General features: G+C 50.4%; 1 protein-coding gene across 1 annotated transcript in view; it reads right to left on the minus strand.

Annotated features, from left to right (window-relative positions):
* The window catches only part of ADAMTS2 (ADAM metallopeptidase with thrombospondin type 1 motif 2), a 274,332-nt gene extending 257,503 nt beyond the window's left edge, over positions 1–16,829 (minus strand). The window contains exons 1-2 of the mRNA XM_006101903.3: positions 16,583–16,829; positions 15,252–15,646 (exon numbers count right to left, since the gene is read on the minus strand). Of these exons, the coding sequence (XP_006101965.1) occupies positions 15,252–15,646; positions 16,583–16,709 (522 nt within the window). The 5' untranslated portion in view covers positions 16,710–16,829. The remainder of the gene's footprint in view (positions 1–15,251; positions 15,647–16,582) is intronic.
* Positions 16,830–19,023: the final 2,194 nt, after the last annotated feature.

Here is a 19,023-nt window from a genome sequence, read left to right on the forward strand (position 1 = left end):
GAGCAAGGGAGAGAGAGAGGGAATAGGGGAGGCAGGGAGAAGGGAAGAGAGAGGAAGAGAAGGAAGGCCATCAGAGGGATGGAAAGGGAGGGCTCTAAGCCAGGATCCAGCACTACCCCAACAACCTCCCAGCCCTCCCTGTGACAGTTGTCCCTGGAGCTGCATTTGGGGGCTGCTCAGGAAACACAGGACTTCCCTGTCAGCTGAGCTGAGCTGAGCCCTGGCTGGGGACCTCTTCTCACCCTGAGTGTTCTGTGTGCAGGCCCATGCACCAGGAGCACAGGCCTCTGCTCAGGGCTAGTAAGCCCAGAACAATGCCCGGAATCTGGCTGGGGGCACCAAGGAGCACCCAGGAGGATGTGGCTCCTGCCCCTACCCTGCCAGGCAGGGTCTACAGAATCAATGCACAATGACCACTGAGTTCCAGGCACCTGCTTTGTGAATAGCCAGCCTCAGGGATGACGATGCAAGGGGGTGCCCTCATCTGCCAGGTCTGAATTTGCAGGTGAGGAATTAGAGGGCAGAAAGGGTCAGTGTTAGCTTCCCTGCTCCCAGGCTGCCTGGAGGCCTGACCATTCCTCTGGGCCAGCATCTAATTCCACTCTCATCTTCCCATGATATTCTTTTGGGCTGAGGCCAGCCAGCTTTATTCTTCTCCATTTCCTCAAGGACACACCCTTTGAGGTAGGCAGTATTACAATTAGGGAAACTGAGGGTCACAGGCCAGCAAGAGGGGAGCCAGGCCCTGAACCTGGTTCTGTCTGACCTCATGCCTCATGACCTTTCTCTAGGTCAGTGGGTGTCCATCTGCCATGCATAAGACTCTCTCATGTGGCTCTTGAAAAATACAGACCACCCCCATGTCCCACCAGGTATGAGAAATCAGAATCTCATGAGGCAAGGCCTAGGCACAGGCATTATTCAAAGCTGTCCCAATCCCATGCCTGTCTACTGGCAGACAGATCTGCTGCAGGACGGGCCACAGATTTCCTTTAAGGCAGGAATGGTCTTTGTTTGGGAAAAGACCTTCTGGAAGTCTGTGGAAGTAAAGGTAACAGTGGAACACTGTGTGGTCATGTCCTAGGCCTCAATGAGGGGACACAGTCTTTGAATGATTCAGGAGGGGACTCAGGAGGTCTGCCCCTTGGGAGAATACCCACAGAGAGGAGAACCTGGCTCATCAAAGTGCCAGTGCCCTCCCAAGTCAGACCTCGTTCTATGGAAGCCACCTAAACAGCTGCCAGGGCAGCCTCCTCCACCTTCCTAAACAAAGCTCCTCCCCCCCAAAATGCTTCCTGTGTGTGGGATCCAACAGCTGTAAACGGGGGGGGGGGGGGCTGGCTTGCATTTGGGGGCCAACAAGCAGACAAGTGGGGGGCTCCAAGGCTCAGGTCAGCAGGAGACACAGCCCCTGGGAATTACAAGGTCTTTGGCTTTTGGGGGACAGTGATGTTGGTGTGGGGTATTAGACTTATCTAGATTTCACCTCCTTTACTAATAAAAATGGGATCTTAGAAAACTAGAATTCAGAGGATATTACAAACTCGAAATCCATTTTAGTCCATAAGCAAGCATTTTATTAAACAGAGAAACTCCAGGGTGTTCCTACCAGAATTGTGTGTAGATGTAGATATGCAAAGCCACTACTGTTACTTAACATTACCCTGCAGGTTCTAGCAGATTGGAAATGAACCTCCAAAATTATCGTTGTCTCAGACAGTACAACTGTATACCTAGAAACCCCAATGGAATCCACAAAGACATATTGGAATTACTGAGTTCAATCAAGCTGCTTGATAAAAGATAATTATATAAAAATCAATAGCCTTCCTGTATACCAGCAATTGATGGAAACGATTCAATTCACAATGGCAAAAAGAAAAAAATATCCTTGAAATGACCCTGATTAAAAACAATGGGAAACCTGTATAAAAAGTGCATAATACTTCATTGAGCAGCATCAAAACAGAATTGAAAAACACCATGTTCCTGTCAAATATTATAAATTATGTCAATACCTGCTTTAATTGGTTTCTAAGTTTAATTTAATGTCAATCAAATTCACTGGGGATCTTTTCAAGCTGACAGAACAATTCTAAAATTCAATTGGAAGAATAAACAGATGTGACCAGTCAACAAAATTTTGCAAAAGAATAACAGCAAAAGGGGCGTATTCAGCCAGATGTTTCAAAGCAGCTCTGCCCCACAGAAATGGAATGTTAACTTCATATGTTGCCAGGTTAAAAAAAAAACAACAGGGGAAATTATTTCAGCAATATATCTTATTTAACCCAATATATCCAAAGTATTATCATTTTAGCCTGTAATTAACACTGTAAAATGACCAATGAAATATTTGATATCCTTTTTTTTTTGATACTAACTCCTTGAAATCTGTTGTGTATTTTACTCTCAGAGCACCTTTCAGCTCAGACCAGCCACATTTCAGGTAGTCAGTAGCCTCACATAGTTCATAGCTACTACCACAGCACAGCTGTAAAGAAGCTGACACTTTAGATATTAGAGCTTTAAAGCTCTCATGGTGAACACATGAGAGCTTTAAAGCAGGTACAAGAACAAGCAGACAGAAAAATAAAGTTTATATGTGATATCACTTAACCTGAGGTTTCCTTTGCAACTGACTAGAGATGATATGTGGCATAATACATTTTATATATACAATTGATCCTTGAACAACATGGATTTGAACTGTGTGGGTCCATGGAATTTTTTCAATTGACCTGCACAGTTCAGAACTGCACAGTTCAAACCTGCATCATTCAAGGGTGAACTGGTAGTTAGAAATCTGTGTATGTGGAGAGCCAACTTAAGGCATACAAAGATTTTTCCACTGCATGGGCAGTGGGCATCCCAATCACCAGGTGTTCAAGAGTCAACTGTAGGTCCTGGCCGGGTAACTCAATTGGTTAGAGCATTGTCCCAATACACTCAGGTTGTGGTTCCATCCCCCCATCAGGGCCTATATAAGAATCAACCAATCAATACATAAATAAGTGGAACAACAAATCGATGTTTCTCTCTCTCTCTCTCTCTCTCTCTCTCCCTCTTCCTCTTTCTCTAAAATCAATAAATTTATTAAAAAAGAGTCAACTGTATATTCCTATTGTTCACAGCTTTGAACCACTTTTTCTCATACCTTCAGAAGCTCTGTCCCAGTTGGACTGACCACTACTGAGCCTTATACCAACCTTGCATGAAACAAAAATACATCTTATTTGCCATGTGGTCTCAATCCCTGCTATCAAAGGAGAAATGCCCTGGTTCAAAATGAATGCTTGAATGTTCTGCTCCCACAGTGGGCAAGGGCTTGCTCCTTTGGTGTGAATGGCTGGCTTCTGCCACTGCCCTGTTTCCCCAGCCTGGTAGTTTTATGTCAAATCTCAGCCCCAAAGTCATTTGTATCATCATCATCATCATCATCACCATCATAAAACTGAATGTTCAGGTTCTAAGACACACATATGCCACATTTATCATCTGAACTTGGAATAAAATTAGTGAGTCTTATCTCTGCTAGCAGCCACATATGCTGGCTGTCACTGGCTGGTAGGCAACTAATTTGGCCATGGCATTTTGTACTGCTATCCTGCACCTGAGTCATATGCGGGGTCAGCACTTCTTGTTTTGAGACCCTTACCACTCAGATATCTTTAAAAAGTCACAGTGTGGATAGAAAAAGGCATGTATAGGAAGACACAGAGATAGCAGTGTGTTTGGTTTTGGTGAGGAATGTTCCTGGTGACCTCCTACTTTACTAGAGAGAGGAAGACACCCAGAAGTGGATGAAGCCAGTCATGCACTAAGCAAGCAAAGCGAATGAGGTGGGCGAAACAAGCCACAGCTTATAGCAACTAGGGGCAGGGTGGCTAGTGCCAACACCTGGTGGGACTGTGGCTAAGGCGCTGGGTGTATCTCCTCTTTCTTGGTATATCAAATCCCTGATGGCACCTTAGACCCCAAAAAATATAGAAACAGCCAACATTTCCCAAACCCTGGCCTGGGCTATGGGCTTGTCATGCACTCATCCTTCCAAGCACCCCAAGAGGTGGGTGTGGATGGATACCTCTTTGCTTTTGGTTCAGTGGGAGATGCTGCCCTGGTCCAGGCCACCCAGCTGCATGGGGCAGAGCTGACAGTGTGACATTCCAGTCTCCAGCCCACACTAAGTCCACTGCTAGTCACTGAAGTGTGCAGAACCAGGTAGGCAGCACCAAGCCTTCCTGGTCTCTTGGCACTGCCTGGGCCTAGAGTCCTGGATGCCAGAGTTTCTTCTGCCTACAAGCAAAAGTGCCTCAATCCACAGGCCCTGGAGTAGACATGCAGTGTAATTAAAATTCATGGATGAGTCCAAGGAGCTGGCTCCAGGCTCAGTAATAACTTCTCCATATTAATGACAGCACCACAGACTCCATGGACAGCTGACATTTAATATGAAGCATATACAGCAAAGCCAGAGGCTCCTAACTGAGCCCTCTCATTCCAGAGTGCCTGCCATGAGTAGTTTAAGGTGGTACCAAAATTCAGAGGACTGAGGTCTTCCTCTCCTCTCAGTACCTCCACTCCACCTCAGTTCCCTCCCCTGCAAGAAACCCCTGCCAAGAACACACACATGCACACTCACACAAGAATGTACAGACTCACTAAATGCACACACATATACACCTACTCAAGATACACACATGCACAGGCTCACATGTCCCACATATAGATATGCAAGTACACACATTTATGTGTACACATTCGCCTGCATGCACACATTTTCACATACACATATGCACTCCCATGTACAGATGCACAAACATGCACACGTGTTCACATATGCCCTGCAGCCTTGTATGTTCTGACAGCAGCACAGAAACCTCCCCACCCTCAGCTGACTGAGCCGAGGAGGGCAGTGGAGACAATGACATGTCTGCCTGCCAGTACAGACCCAGCATCCTAAGAGAGGCCCCACACACACAACTGCCCCTGTAGATCTCAGAGACCAGAGTAGGAGACCCCAGCCACAGCTAAGACCATTATGCACCAAAGCCAGCCTCCATGCTGAGCGCCCCAGTTGCTCAGGTCAATGAGCCCCTCAATGACTCCTTTGTTGTGGTGCTACCTAATGTACTTCGGTCCTCACAGCAGGAATGGGTGGGACCCAGCCTTCCCCACATCCCAGCTAACCCTGGGTGAGGGTCTTCACCTGCTAAGTGCCAGGGACACTGAGGAATGGGCAGCCAAGGCTGGCCATCGGGCAGGAGGAACCTGGAACCTGCCAACATCTGAATGAGCAGCTTCATTACACTCAGCAATCAGTGCTAGAAACACAGGGCCCTGTAATAGAATCAGAGAAGAGGGCAACAGGTGACAGAGGATGGCCTCTGAAGAGGTGGCTGCCCTGGGCTCAGGCTTGGAAACCAGCAACCAACAAGGCTGGCCTTCCTGAGAGGCCAAGTCAGACTTCACTATGCTCTACCCTAAAGGATTCCAAGGGGAAGGTGACCCCCCACACTGTGAAAGCCTTGTAGATCTGAGTATCTGAGAGCCCTGGGTTTCCTCTGTAAAATGAGGAAAACAGGGGTTGGCTTCCAAGACAACTGCAGGGATAGGGCACATGTTGTGAGCAGAGGTAGAAAGTGCACACGATGACCCTTTGATGGCCTCCTCTAGAGGAATAGCAGTGGCTTCCATGAGTCCTCAGGCACCTCTCTGCAGGACCCTCACTGGCAAAGCAGCCTGGAGGTGAGGAGCCATAGCATCTCTTTCCTGGGTAGGGATGGAGCATGTGACGCAAGCCACAACCAACCAGGACATCACATCCCTGAGCACAGTGAGTGACTATGGAAAGGTTCCATGACTTATGCATGTCCAATCAGAGTGAAGCTCAGAAATGTGGCAGGGACCTTCAAATAATAGACTGCTTCCAATGCCACCAGGCTGTCTCTGGGGGCAAGAATGGTATGGAGTCACCATAGGCACTGATCACCCAGAGAAAAAGGTTACACAGGGGAGGAGAAGCTGGGCCAACAAGGTTCAAGGGACACCACCCCATCCCTTAATCACCTACTCAATCCCAGGAATCCTCAGATGTCTTTTTAAATTATGGTAAAATACATATAAAATTTACCATCTTTATCATTTTTAAATTGTACAGTTCAATGTTATTAAATATATTCATAATATTGTGCAATCATCGCCACCATCCATCTCCAGAACTCTTTTCTCCTTGGAAACCTGAAACTCTATGCCTATTAAACACTAATTCCCCATTCCCAGGCCCCTGCACCCACCACTCTACTGCTTGTCTCTATGATTTTTGACTTCTCCAAGTGCCTTCACATGCCTTACTCACTGAAGAGATGAGTCTGGGTTTTAGACCACAAACGCACTTACACCATTCTCAATGGCTGCCATGAGCCAGGTAGGGGCTACGGGCTGCTGCTCTGCCACCTGGAGCACAAACCTCTGACAAGTCAACCTCCACCATGGCAACCACTGGCCAGTGCACATCCTTTCCCCGCCCCCCCAGGCAAGAGTGCCTGGAAAGCCCCTTCCCTTCCACCAAGTCACCCCCTAGAGCAGTGGTTCTCAACCTTCCTAATGCCATGACCCTTTAATACAGTTCCTCATGTTGTGGTGACCCCCAACCATAAAATAATTTTCATTGCTACTTCATAACTATAATTTTGCTACTGTTATGAATGTAAATATCTGATATGCAGGATGTATTTTCATTGTTACAAATTGAACATAATTAAAGCATAGTGATTAATCACAAAAACAATATGTAATTATATATGTGTTTTCCGATGGTCTTAGGTAACCCCTGTGAAAGGGTCATTAGACCCCCAAAGGGGTCTCGACCCACAGGTTGAGAACCGCTGCCCTAGAAGAAGTGATGGTGAGGCCAGACAGAAGGATACAAATACCCTGGGGACAGGTGCATGGGGTGGCCATGATGAAGGCTGGATTCTCAGCAAGCTCCTGTCAATGCTAAGAATGAATGTGCCTGTTAAGGACTCCTGATGGTTAGTTCGGCTCAAATTTATAAACAGAGTCTAACAATCACTGCTCCCTGTGCTTCACTGAAAAGCTGCATCGAGCAGTCTGCCTCTTGCCCAGTGTTCCTACCATCTGAGCACACCCTTCCTTACAAAGGAGCTCCTAGGGTCCTAAATCAACCAATGGGCTAAAGACCTACCCTGGCCAATCAGGGCTTCACAGCTATAGCCTCATTTGCATCTTTGTTGATCAATCAAAGCAGGTCCATTCTGGTCAATCAGGACAGTGCTATCTGAGCCAATCAAACTGTGCTGATTTGGAGCTCTTTATTTGCATACAAATAGACCAATCTGGGACTAGAGGTGAGCATTCTTCTCTATAAGCCAGCTTCACCTCTGCCTCAACAGAGTACACTTTCAGTTGCCATTAAAGACTATGTTTACCTGTGATATGGAAACCACTTTGCCTGAGTTGCTTCACCTGGGTCGCTTTAACTGAGCTGTTCCACAGCTGAGCCATATCACAATTGATGTTTCACAACTGAGCTGTTTCACAACTGAGCTGATTTCACCAAATAGTTTCACAACTGAGCTGTTTTCACCAAATAGTCTCCCCCACCTCACTGCACCCCAAATCAGGGACCCCGTTGGCATTGAATTGGTAACCACAGCCTTCAGTTGACATTTCCCCAGTATAGTCCCTGCCTGCATGGCCCACCTAACCATCCTGCTATCAGCACAGCCCCCAATAATTCCACATTGACCTGCGAAGGCCCCTTCAGGGGACCTCAAAGCCCATTCAGGTTCTTCACATGCCAACAGACTTAGAAATGCAGCTTCTCTGAAGAAACATTGGAGGCAGCAAGGAGCCCACACTCCCTAGGGACAACAATCTATCAAGAAAGGCAGGACAGCCCTGACTGGGTAGCTAAGTCAGTTGGAGCATTGTCCCTTGTACCAAAAGCTTTCAGGTTCAATTTCTACTCAGGGCAATTAGGTCCCCATTTGGGATGTGTATGGGAGGCAACTGATCGATGTTTCTCTCTCTCTCTCTCTCTCTCTCTCTCTCTCTCTCTCTCTCTCCCCCCTCCCTCCCGCCCTTCTTCCTTCCTTCCCTCCCTCCCTCCCTCCTTCCCTTCCTTCCTTTTTCTCTCTAAAATCAATATAAACATGGCCTTGGGTGAGGGTTAAGAAAAGAAGAAGAGAAGAAGAAACTCAGGACATGGACTCATCAGAGTTCCCTCTGCCAACTGTGTCCCCTCACTTGTGTCTGCTCCCCATATGGCCCCTAAGACACCTGGAATTGCCTGGATAGGTCCTAGAAATGGTTGGCTCCAGCCTCCTCTTTCCACCTGGACAAACTGAGGCTGATGGTAGTATTTTCCCAGGGTTACATGGTAACTTGCCAGAGCCGAGTCCAAGGTCTCCTCACCCCAACCCAACACTTCTCCATACAGGCACAGGGATGCTTTCCCTCCCTTATTTAGTTTGATTTAAACCAGGTGTTTTCAACTTGAGTTTCAGAGACCACAAAGGGATGAGGAAGACAAAAAACATGTAAAACCACATGTGTACACAAGTGCTTTCCTATGGAAAAGGAGACAGAACTTTTGGCCATTCTCCAAGGGGGCCTGCCCCACTGAATATGGACATTCTGGGGTCTGCAGCAGAGCAGACAGGGATAGGTGGGCCAGCTCTAGGCACTGGGGGTACAGAGTCTCCTGGTGATTCTCCTACAAGTCCCTGCACTGGCTTCTGGCCCTGCCTCCCAGGCACTCACATTTCATGGCTCCCAGCTGAGCTTTGCCCCGCTGGAGCTGGGTCTTGTGGACTTAGCCAGGTACAAGTTTCCCATGCACAAGTTACCAAGAACCACAGAGTGCAACATGGCATGTGAATGTCTGGAGGCTTCCTGGATGAAGTGCCATTTAGCTGAAACCTACAGAGTGAGCCAGGCAAAGAGAGAAGGATGAGAGTGTTCCAGGTGAGGGCACAGCCTATGCACAGGTGCTGAGCTGGAGTGTACAGTGTGACTGTAGCACAGGCATGAGGGGTACATAGTGACAAATAAGGCTGGAGACCACTGGGCTAGGTCACGGAGGACCTTGAATGCTTGGTCAGTGGTTTGGATTTTTGGGGGGGGATAGGGGGCGGCACCAGGATTGTGTGTGTATGTGTGTATGTGTGTGTGTGTGTGTGTGTGTGGTTAAGGTTAATAAAATTCATTGAAAAGTCTTAAGCAAAGGAGTGACATGATTTAATGTGTGGTTTATAAAACCTGGCTGCTGTGTAGCAAAAGAGTAGCTGGGGAAAGGGCAGTTATGAAAAGCTGAGGAACACAGGAGCTAAAGACAGGGCTTGGGGTCTGGCATGGTGGAGAGTTGGGGACTGGGATAAAGTCCAGAGACATCTAGGATTCTAGGATTCCAGTCCAAGTAAAGGGTGATATCTGGAGGAAAGGGGAGAGACCCACATTCCATTTCAGAAGCATAGGGTCACCGAGGGAAGAAGCCTTAGAAATAGCTGGGTAGACAAGTCTGGAGGAGATCTGGGCCAGACATGGGAGTCTAGAGCCCAGGTGGAGTGTGGCAACAACCATTTTCATCTGCCTGGCATACTGTCCTTCTTCTTGCTTTTATGATAAAACCCCAACCAATTCCAAAATTTGGGGATCTGTCCCTCACTCTCAACCCCAAAAGTGAGCAAGAGACTTGGACCAGGCCCACATCACAGTGATTGGTTTAAAGATGGGTCTGTACCCTAAACAAAATCCATCAGAGCAGCCCCCAGGACTGTAGCAGGAACCACCCATAAAGGAGAACTCTCCATTTCTGAGAGATTTCTACCATAGAAAACAAATTAAGCCAGAACTGCTGGTGCCCCTGCATAAAGAGGGCCATCCTGAAATAAACACAGAGAGTCATAGACCTGAAAGGCAGAGAGAGCATGTTCTGAAACCATCCCCAAGCCCCTGGATCCAACCATGCCTAAAGCTGGCCCTCCTAGGGATCCCAAGGATGGGATCCCTATAATGTCCCCTGCTTGTTTCATCCATTGGAAGCTGATTTTCTGTCACTTAAAATGAATGAGTTTTAAAAAAGGAATGTAATAAGCCATGGAGGAAACTGTGACTACCCTGGGCAACTGTGTGGATTGCTAAGAGCAGGGACTAAGCAGGTGCCTCTGCTCCTCTGACCTGAGGAACTCCAACACCCAGGGAACCAGGAAGTTCCCACAGCCCTTCTTTGGTGTGCCTGAGACCCTCTCACTGTCCCCCAGCTAGTGCCAAGGGAGGATGGGAGAAGGAAGGCCCTGCAAGTCCCAGACACTTTGCATCCCCAGCCCCACAGCCTAAGCCTGCCACACCTGTCAACCCCACTCTAGCATCTGAGCCAGCTGGAGCCGAGTATGTGGTCACAAAGGCAGCAGCCTTGTTATGAAAAATAAAACTCATCTTGGTCTCTTAGGCCAGCGAATGACTTCTCTCTGTAGCCTTAGTGACTCTTAATGTCCAGCAAGACTAAACAAAGAGAGTGCCTGGCAAGGATGGCAGCCCAGCAGGATAGTCCCAGCCCACAAGGCAGCAGCCTCTCTGAATCTCAGCTATACAAGGGGACACTGCATCACAGAATCACAGGGGGTGTACACTGCCCTCCTCAGGCTCCAGAATGGGAAAAGGTTTCAGGGGTTATATACTTCCCATTACTCAACCCTTGGAAGTTTCCATCACTGTCCCTGACTGGTCAGAGATGCCAGGCTGGAGTGGTTCGCAGAGCTGCACTGACAGGGGACAGAGGGAGGATAGGGTGCTTCTATTCTACTGGTGTTCCCACTGCCATTACTGAGCCATGAAAACTCAGGCTGCCTGAAGGGAGTGCAGAGCAGGTCAGTAGCTTATCAGTAGGCCACTTGACCACTAGGCCTGCTCCCAGCTTCCACTCACTCACTGACAATGGTCAACACCCCTGACTCAGAAGACCTCCAGGAGTCAAAGAAGAAGGGTAGGAATGTTTCAAAGAAATACATCTCTCATTTTTATCCTTTTTGTTGGTCTGCAAACAAAGGTAATAAAATGTGGTGAACATGATCTTGGAGTCAGACAGACAAGCATCCAAATAGTGGCTGCAAAGCTTGAAGCAAGCTGTCTTGGCTTTGGAGCCTTAGCTTGTTCATCTGTAGAATGGAGATCACATCAGACACTAGCCATGGGTGCTGAGGATTAAACTGCATACGGTGCTCAGCTGGGAACATGGTGCAGAGTTGGGGCATGTGACCTATGATATACTATTATTACTTTTTATGCCAACAGCCTTCTCATTGGGTGTTTAATGAGCATATTAGGATGATGTGAGATCAGCACACCTGTCCTGTGGCCCAAGAAGTGCCAGAAAAGTCTTCCATAGCAACATGATGTACAGGAACCCTGTGTTAAGCAGTATTTCCTCAGGCATCATGAAAAGGCAAACTTTAACCTTTTCCTGTAAATATTATGAACAACGTCTGTACAGTGGCTATGAAAGAACCTGGGCACTTTCCATTGCTCAGCCTCCCTGAAAATAAAGGGCTCAATGTCTTATGAAGCAAGTATTCATCTGGCATTTCTCTTTAAAATAAATGTTTTTATTGATTTCAGAGAGATATAGAAACATCAATGATGAAAATAAATTACTGATAGGCTGCCTCCTACTGGGAATCAAGCCTACAACCGAGGCATGTGCCCTGACCAGGAACAAATCGTGACCTCCTGGTTCTGGGTCGACGCACAACCACTGAGCCACACTGGTTGGGCCATCTGGCATTTCTTGAGTCTCCATCTCTACCTGACTCCAATAGAATTTGCATATTGGCAGGCCCAGGGTCCCAACCTCATATCATTTGGGGGAGCAACACCTCTTACACTCTCCATCTATGGGGTTCTGCAAACCCCATGTCCTGATTCTCATTGGAGCATCTGATGCAAGGTTGGCCAGAGTGACATTTCAGGACTCAGCTGGAATAATCAGAAAATGATGTCAGTCTGGCACTGTTGAAGCTCCTTGACTTGCCACAGAGGATTCCATCTGAGAACAAAGCCAACAAATATGAAGGAATGTAGAGGCAAGAGACAGCAAGGGTCTTCATAACCTGGTGGGAGCACCTGGATCCAGTCATGCCTGAAGGCTTACCATTATGTGAGCTAATAACTTCCCATTTCTGTTTAAACTAATCTGACTTGAGTTTTCTGTCACTTGTAACTAAGAGGAGCCTGACATATACAGTGACATAAGAACCCATTTGTACTAAATAAATTAGGAGACTGCTGTCTGTGGTAAACAAAGCTACTACTGCCTTCTTTTAAAGTAGAGAAACAAACTCAGGGGAACAGGCAAGTAGATGTGTGTCCAATCCAGGGGAAGGACAAAAGGCCTAAAAAGTTCTGTGGCTCCCCTAAGTATCTAAACTTAAACTGTGAGACCACAGCTGCTCTCTGAGCCCTGCTCCATGGTTTTTCCATGTCTTCTAGGAAAGCTAGTTCCACATGTTCTGCAGAGCAGGGTTCCCTGGTTCCATCTGTGTGAGAGTGCACAGAGTTCAAAATGTTTCTTTATTACAGAAATTCTCCAAGAGTCCCATGGGCCCCTTGAATCTCCCAGGTGAATGCAAGGCCCAGTATTTCCCACACTGGTGGTCCACTGAACCCTATTTGCTCAGAGCAACTTAAGGTGTAAACCCACAGAGCTCTCTTGCAGAATTTGGGCTGTAGAGCCTTGCTTCTGAAAGTGTAGTCTGAGGCCAAGGAGCATCAACCAGGGAGCTCATGAGAAGCTCAGAACCTGGGAGGTGGGGAAAAAGAAGGAAGGTAGGGAGGGTGCATGGGTGCTGAATCAGAATCTGTATTTTCACAAGTGTGATCTGCACCACACTTGCTTGGGCATGTTTCACTACCAATGAAGGAAGAGCAAGAGCTGCCCAGGAAGGGGCTACATGAGGCATGTTGGTTTAGAGCCAGGGCTGCTGGGAGGATGCTGTGCACTTAGCCGTAGAAGACCTACTGAGGAGCATGCACAGGAAGTAAACCTTGGATCATATATCAGTGTCTTTCACCCACCAGACTTGGGAGCACCATGGAAGAAGAGCTGGAGAGAACCAAGCCAGACTCCTGCCATCAAAGGCTGAGCCTCAGCTGCCCAGCTGTAAACCAGGCATGAAGACCCTTCTCCTGCAAGGTCACTGTTGAGGACCAGACACATGATGCATGAAGCCCTTAGCATATGAGCCTATCATTGATGCACAGAGAGACTTTAAAGGTTAAGAAATTAATTGGTATAAAATCAGAACAGTTGCACACAGCAAAGAGAAAGAAAAAGAAAAGAAGTCATGATGCTGCCCCACTATCTCCAGGCCATTTCACTGACAGCATTCAAGGCCATTCTGGGAGGCCCCAGCCCCTCTTCCAACTCCAGTCTTCGTTTCAGCCCTGCAAGCATGTCCAGGACATCTGCCTATCCTGATTGGGCCAAGGCACACCTGGTACCTCTTCTCTCTGCTAGGATTGCCAACCTGTGTGGCTGCCTACCAACAAAGCATTCTTCAAGTAGCCTCCAGGAGTATGTTTTCAGGCCCCAGCAAGAGTGTTCCTCAGCCTATCAACTGCCCTGAGTGTGTGAGACCCAGAGGGACACCAGGCCGGACCTATTTCTGACCAGCACAATGGAAAAACACACTAGAGAACTAGAGGTGCTGGTTGAACAAATGAATCACTGACCAGATGAATGAATGATACAATGAAAAAGTATCCCTAAAATGCTTTCCATTGGGAATTAACCAGTACACAGAAGTTGGTCCACCAACAAATGTATCCATGTCACTCTTCCCAGCCCACCCACCCCATCCTGAAGTCCCCAGGACCTATTTCCTCTAATTTAGGTGATTCACCTCTAGAGTAAAATGAGGCACACCCGTGAGCCCCAGGACATCCTCAGAGACAACTGGACATAGAGGGCTGCACCATGTTAACCCAACTCCTCCAAGGACATTGACAGTTGTCTGCAATACGCCCAGGTTCTAACCAAAGGCAGTGATTTTCTGAAGCAACAAGTGACATTTCCTGTGTCTCCATAAAAAGAATACCAGCGGTTGTGGGGCTCTGGAGTAATTGCTGGCTCTGTAGCTAACAGGATGAACCTGAGGACAGGGGCTGCAGGGCTGGGAGAGCGGCCACTCCCTGGGAGCAGGAGTCTTCTGAGCTGCAATTAGAGCAGAACCCTTGGTGGGCGGTCTAGATGACTTGCTAGCACAGCCAGCCTGACCACCACACATCCTATCCAAAATAGAAAACTGCAGTGGCTTCTGCTGTGTGCCAGGTCCCTGGGTGGCGGGACAGAACACTGCCAATGTCAGCCTCCTCCCTGAGCATTGATCCAGGCTTCCTCCAAGGCTCTTATGTCAAGCCATGGTCCCTCTGGGCCCCCCAAAATAGGAGAACTTTCCAGGGCTCCAGGAACCCCCAGGCAGCCTCAGGAGGGGACCTCCCCCAGCCTCTCTCCTGTCCTTCAGGGGCTGCCCATGGGCACCAGAGCCTGCATTTCCCAATGTTCCCCTTGGTTCTAATAGAGAGAGAAAACATTTTTCAAATAGCCAGCTTAAGTTCACAGGAACCCACAGCATAAAAATCAGTGGGTGCCAGTCAGCCAGGGGGCAGAGGATAACTGGGCATTTCAGCATCACTGCCTGCCCCCTGGGCTGGGACCACCTGCATACACAGAGACAAGGAGACTGACTGCCAGTACCTGTGCCCTCCACACATATGACATATACTAAAATGCACAGGGCACACACTCAACTGACACACAAATGAGCAGAAACCTACAGATACACATGTGCACAAGACACACAAGGGCACATTCATGTGTTCACACAGGTGTCCAGACACGTGTACACATCAACATTCCAAACACATGTGCACACACTCACAGACATATACACACCTGTGCCTGCAGGCCTAAAGGAGACACATGGCTACTTGACCAGCCCTTTGGAGACCCTGGGCCTTCTGCATAAATCACCCCTCAACCGTCAATCAAAATAACTTGCCTTCCAGCCAACCCCTTCAATCCAGCCACCCCCTCAGTGTATGCCCTGTGGTCCCTAAGCAGAGAAGGTCCTCAATGCAGGCCCTGCCCTCCCAGGGGACACCCAGGTAACAGGCTTCTGAAGCTCAGGCAAGAGCCATGGACAGAAAGGGGTGGAGAAGTGCCTACTCACCAGCCCATCGCAGGTGCTGAGCGCCACGGAGGAGGCTTCACTCACGCCAGCCACGTCTCCAATGTAGAGGCAGGTTCCAAGCAGGGGCTCCACGCGAGTGGTACCCGACTCACCCTGCCACTCCACTGTGGCCCCGGGCGCCACAAGGCGAGAGTTGGGCTGCAACCGCAGGTGCAGGTCTCGGCTGAAGACAGTGATGTTGTAGAATAGGCGGCGGTCAGGGTCCTCCTCACTGCCTCCAGGGAAGCCCAAGGTCTGGGCGGGGGCAGCCCTGCGGGCCCGAACCCCGGCCTGGGCGGTCGTCACCGACACCACGCGAGACACCAAGCGGCCCTGGGCGTCAGTGCGTACGGGCACCGCCAGGATGCGCTCGGCTCCGTGCCCCACGGGTCCGCCTGCAATGGGAAGGAGCATTGGAACCGCCGGGACCTGGGAGCTCCCAAGCCCTGCTGAGCCCGCATCACCCCCAGTCCCGCCCCCAATGCGAAGGGAAGAACATTCCTCCAGGCAACCCTCAGAAACTAGCCTGCACCTCCCCTGCATCTGCCAACCAGGAAGGGTAGTTAATACCGCCGCCCGGGCGGTCCCGCTCTGGGACCCTGCAAGCCAAGATCATTCCCCTTGCCCCATCTGGGCTGGGGCTCCGCGGGCTCCTCACAGTTCCCCAGGGGACAGCCACCTCAGAGCGTCCCCGCCACCGTGAACCTACCGTCCTTGGCAGGATGTGGGCCGCTCCGAAGCCATTCCCGGTTGTCGTCCCCCCCGCCCCCCTCCCCCCGCGAGCCTCCACCCTTCAGTGGCCCCTGGGGCGGCGAGGACTCGGCTCCCCTGGCACAGGCGACCTCTGATGACAGTATCCCGTCCCCGGAGGGGTGGAGCAGGGTCCCTCGGATCTTCGGGGATCCCCTTTGAGGCGTCCCAAACGATCCTCAGGGCCCCAGGCGCGGTCGGCATTCGGCTCCTCCGGAGCATCCCCGGACGCCAGCCCAGGAGCAGCCTGGCCCTGGCTCCCCAGGACCCGCTGGGGCAGGCTCTAGGAGATTTCGCCGCGGGGCATTTCTGGCCCTCCACCGCCACGCTCAACGTCCGGAGCGCCACGAGGGCTCCAAGCTCCCCACGGCCCGAGGAGTCCGGGTGCGCCGCGAGGGGCGCCCCCTGCGCGACCAATCCGGCCCGAAGTTGGACAACTTGGCCTCTGACGGGGCGCTCGGAGTTTGCCCAAGTCTAGCAGGACGCTCCTGGTACAAGGGGGAGGGGAGAGGGGGGAGGCGCGCGGGGCGGGGCGGGGCCGGCCAATGGGGGTCGTAGGGGTGGGGGCGGGCCGCCCCTACCTGGGGGGTCGGCAGCAGCAGCGAGCCAGGCGTCTGCGGGCGGCGGTGGCGGCGGCAGCAGCAGCAGCAGCAGCAGGAGCGGTGAAAGGCAGAGCAGGCAGCGAACGGCGCCAGCTGGCGAATCCATGGCAGCCGGACCGTAGCCGGGCCCCGCACTCGCAGCCGGCGCGAAAGTTCCCCGCGCTCTGCCCAGCCCACATCTGGGGCAGCTGGAGCCGCCGGCAGCTGCAGCACCGCAGGGCGCTGGGCGGAGGAGGCGAGGCGCGCAGGGGAGGGCGGGGAGCTCTGAGGAGAGGCGGGGAGAGGGAAGGAGCGTGCGAGGGAGGCGGGCAGGCGGGAGGGAGAAGGAGAACGCAGGGAGGGCGGGGACGGCGGGCGCCTCAGCCTGCGGTGACCCGGCGCTTCTTGGCGGGGCCGCCGCCGCCCTCTCGCAGCGAAGCAGAGACACCCGGCGGCGGCGGCAGAGTAGCACCTGGGATCCCAGCCGCTGGCCACACTCGGCTTGCCCCGCGCCCTTGTGGCACACTGCCTGGAAGGAGCGTGCCCCCCCGCCCCGCCCCCCAGCATCCCCATTCAGAGAATCCTTCTTGGGGCCCACCAGTGAGCCATGGGGCTCAAGAGACAGCTTGGCCCTATTTTTGCGCCCTGGGGCAGGACAGGGTTCAGGAAGGGGATGGGGAAGGTGGGGAAGACCTGAGATGGAGACCTCAGAGGCCAGAAGATGCTTTTACCTAAGGGTGCACTCACTGCAGGGGCTATCCCAAAGATCAACTTTTATCCTTCCAGATAGAGGCAAGATACCCTCAATCCCCACCTTCTTTCTGCCTGAAGTCTCTGTCTCCCTCCATCTGCCTCCCAACCCCTCCTTTGGAACCTGAGAACACAGCCTCCTCCAGCCAGATCTGGCCCTCCTTCCTAGAGCACTGGCAGAGTTGCAGCCCTCACCTGTCCTGAATCCCAGGTGGGCATTTAGCCTCCTGGACTTTCCTCTCCTCCAGGCCCCGCTTAAAATAACCTTTCTACTCTCTACTCACCTTTTCTAATTCAGAATACCAGGCATACGTCTCCATCCTGGATCAAGTCTGCCGTCAAAGCCCATTGCCAGTTGGAATCTCTCGTCTCCAGCAAGGTTTTGAGCCTGGAGTCACTCTCCTACCAGGCCTGCTGCCCCCAACACAGTGACCTTTCTTCCCAGGTCCTGCCTGAGAACCTCCTTCCAGGCATGTACCTATTGGAACATCTCTGCTGTGTGATCCCAGATTTCTGCCCCATTCCTGTCTCTTTGGATCTCATTCACAGTGCTCCAGGCCTGTGTAACCAGGACTTTGGGGTTGGCTCTGGTCCCGCAGGGCCCCCTTGCCAGCCAGGAGGTCCGGGTCTTATAGGGAAACACATGACTTTTACAACCTGCTTTAGCTGTGGTTTCGTCTCCTCAGTTCCTTCATTTTCAGGACCTGGGCTTGAGGGCACTGCAACTTGATGGCCATCTTCACCGGCGAGCTTCCCTCTGTGTCATCTGATGGTGCAGGCATGGTGAACATTTATTGTGAACATTAAAAATAGTGAAATTTCACATAAGAACTTAGATATCTGACTTTTCTTGAGAAATTGGAACATGTGGTCACACTGGGCCCACATTTCTGCTATTAATCCTTAAATGGGACATATGCCTTGCAGCTTGCTGTAGGTCCCCTTCCCTTATCCCCAGGAAGCATCTACTATTGTGACCTCTGCAAACACAGCTGGTTCCAGAGAAAGGTGGATGGTGATCGGTGCATGGAAAAAGAGATCACTCCAGAGCCAGCCATCCTGGAGGACTTCCTGTAAGAAGCAGCATGGGTTGAATCCTGAAGGCTGAGGGAGTCCAGCAATGTTTTAGAACCTATGGCATTCTTCCACTCATTCCTCTTGGTGGTGGTTGTGCTTTTGTGCTCCTCGAAGGATGAATGACACCCAACTAGCGGCCTCACAGTCTTCAAGGGTCATGTTCTATAATCTCACACACTTCCCTGCCAGGCTGATGGCATTACCTCAATCCTCTTCTCACTACCATCATTATTTCTTTATTTAGTACTTCATCCTGAACTTAAATTTTTAAAGGATACTTTAAATCACTGAATGAAAAGCCAACATTTCTCCATAAATCAAAAGTATCTGTCAAAAATAAATAAAATGAAAAAAATATTTTATGTCAAATTCTAGATACTGCTCGCTGCAAAAGGCACTGATGCTGAAACTGATTAGCAAGAGTTGGGAAAGTGATGAGACAGATGAGCAAGAGCAGGGACCTTCCCTTTGATGCAATGAGAAGGGCAAAAGGAAAAGTGAGAAGGAGTGACACTCACTGGGTGATACATGAATTGTCCTAATAGGTCCATGTACGATATTATCTACACACTTGGGAATACCTGTTCTAGGATATTTTTTGTAAAGAGGCTTTG

Source organism: Myotis lucifugus, unplaced genomic scaffold (genome assembly GCF_000147115.1).
Source record: "Myotis lucifugus unplaced genomic scaffold, Myoluc2.0 scaffold_386, whole genome shotgun sequence".
Lineage (NCBI taxonomy): Eukaryota > Metazoa > Chordata > Mammalia > Chiroptera > Vespertilionidae > Myotis > Myotis lucifugus.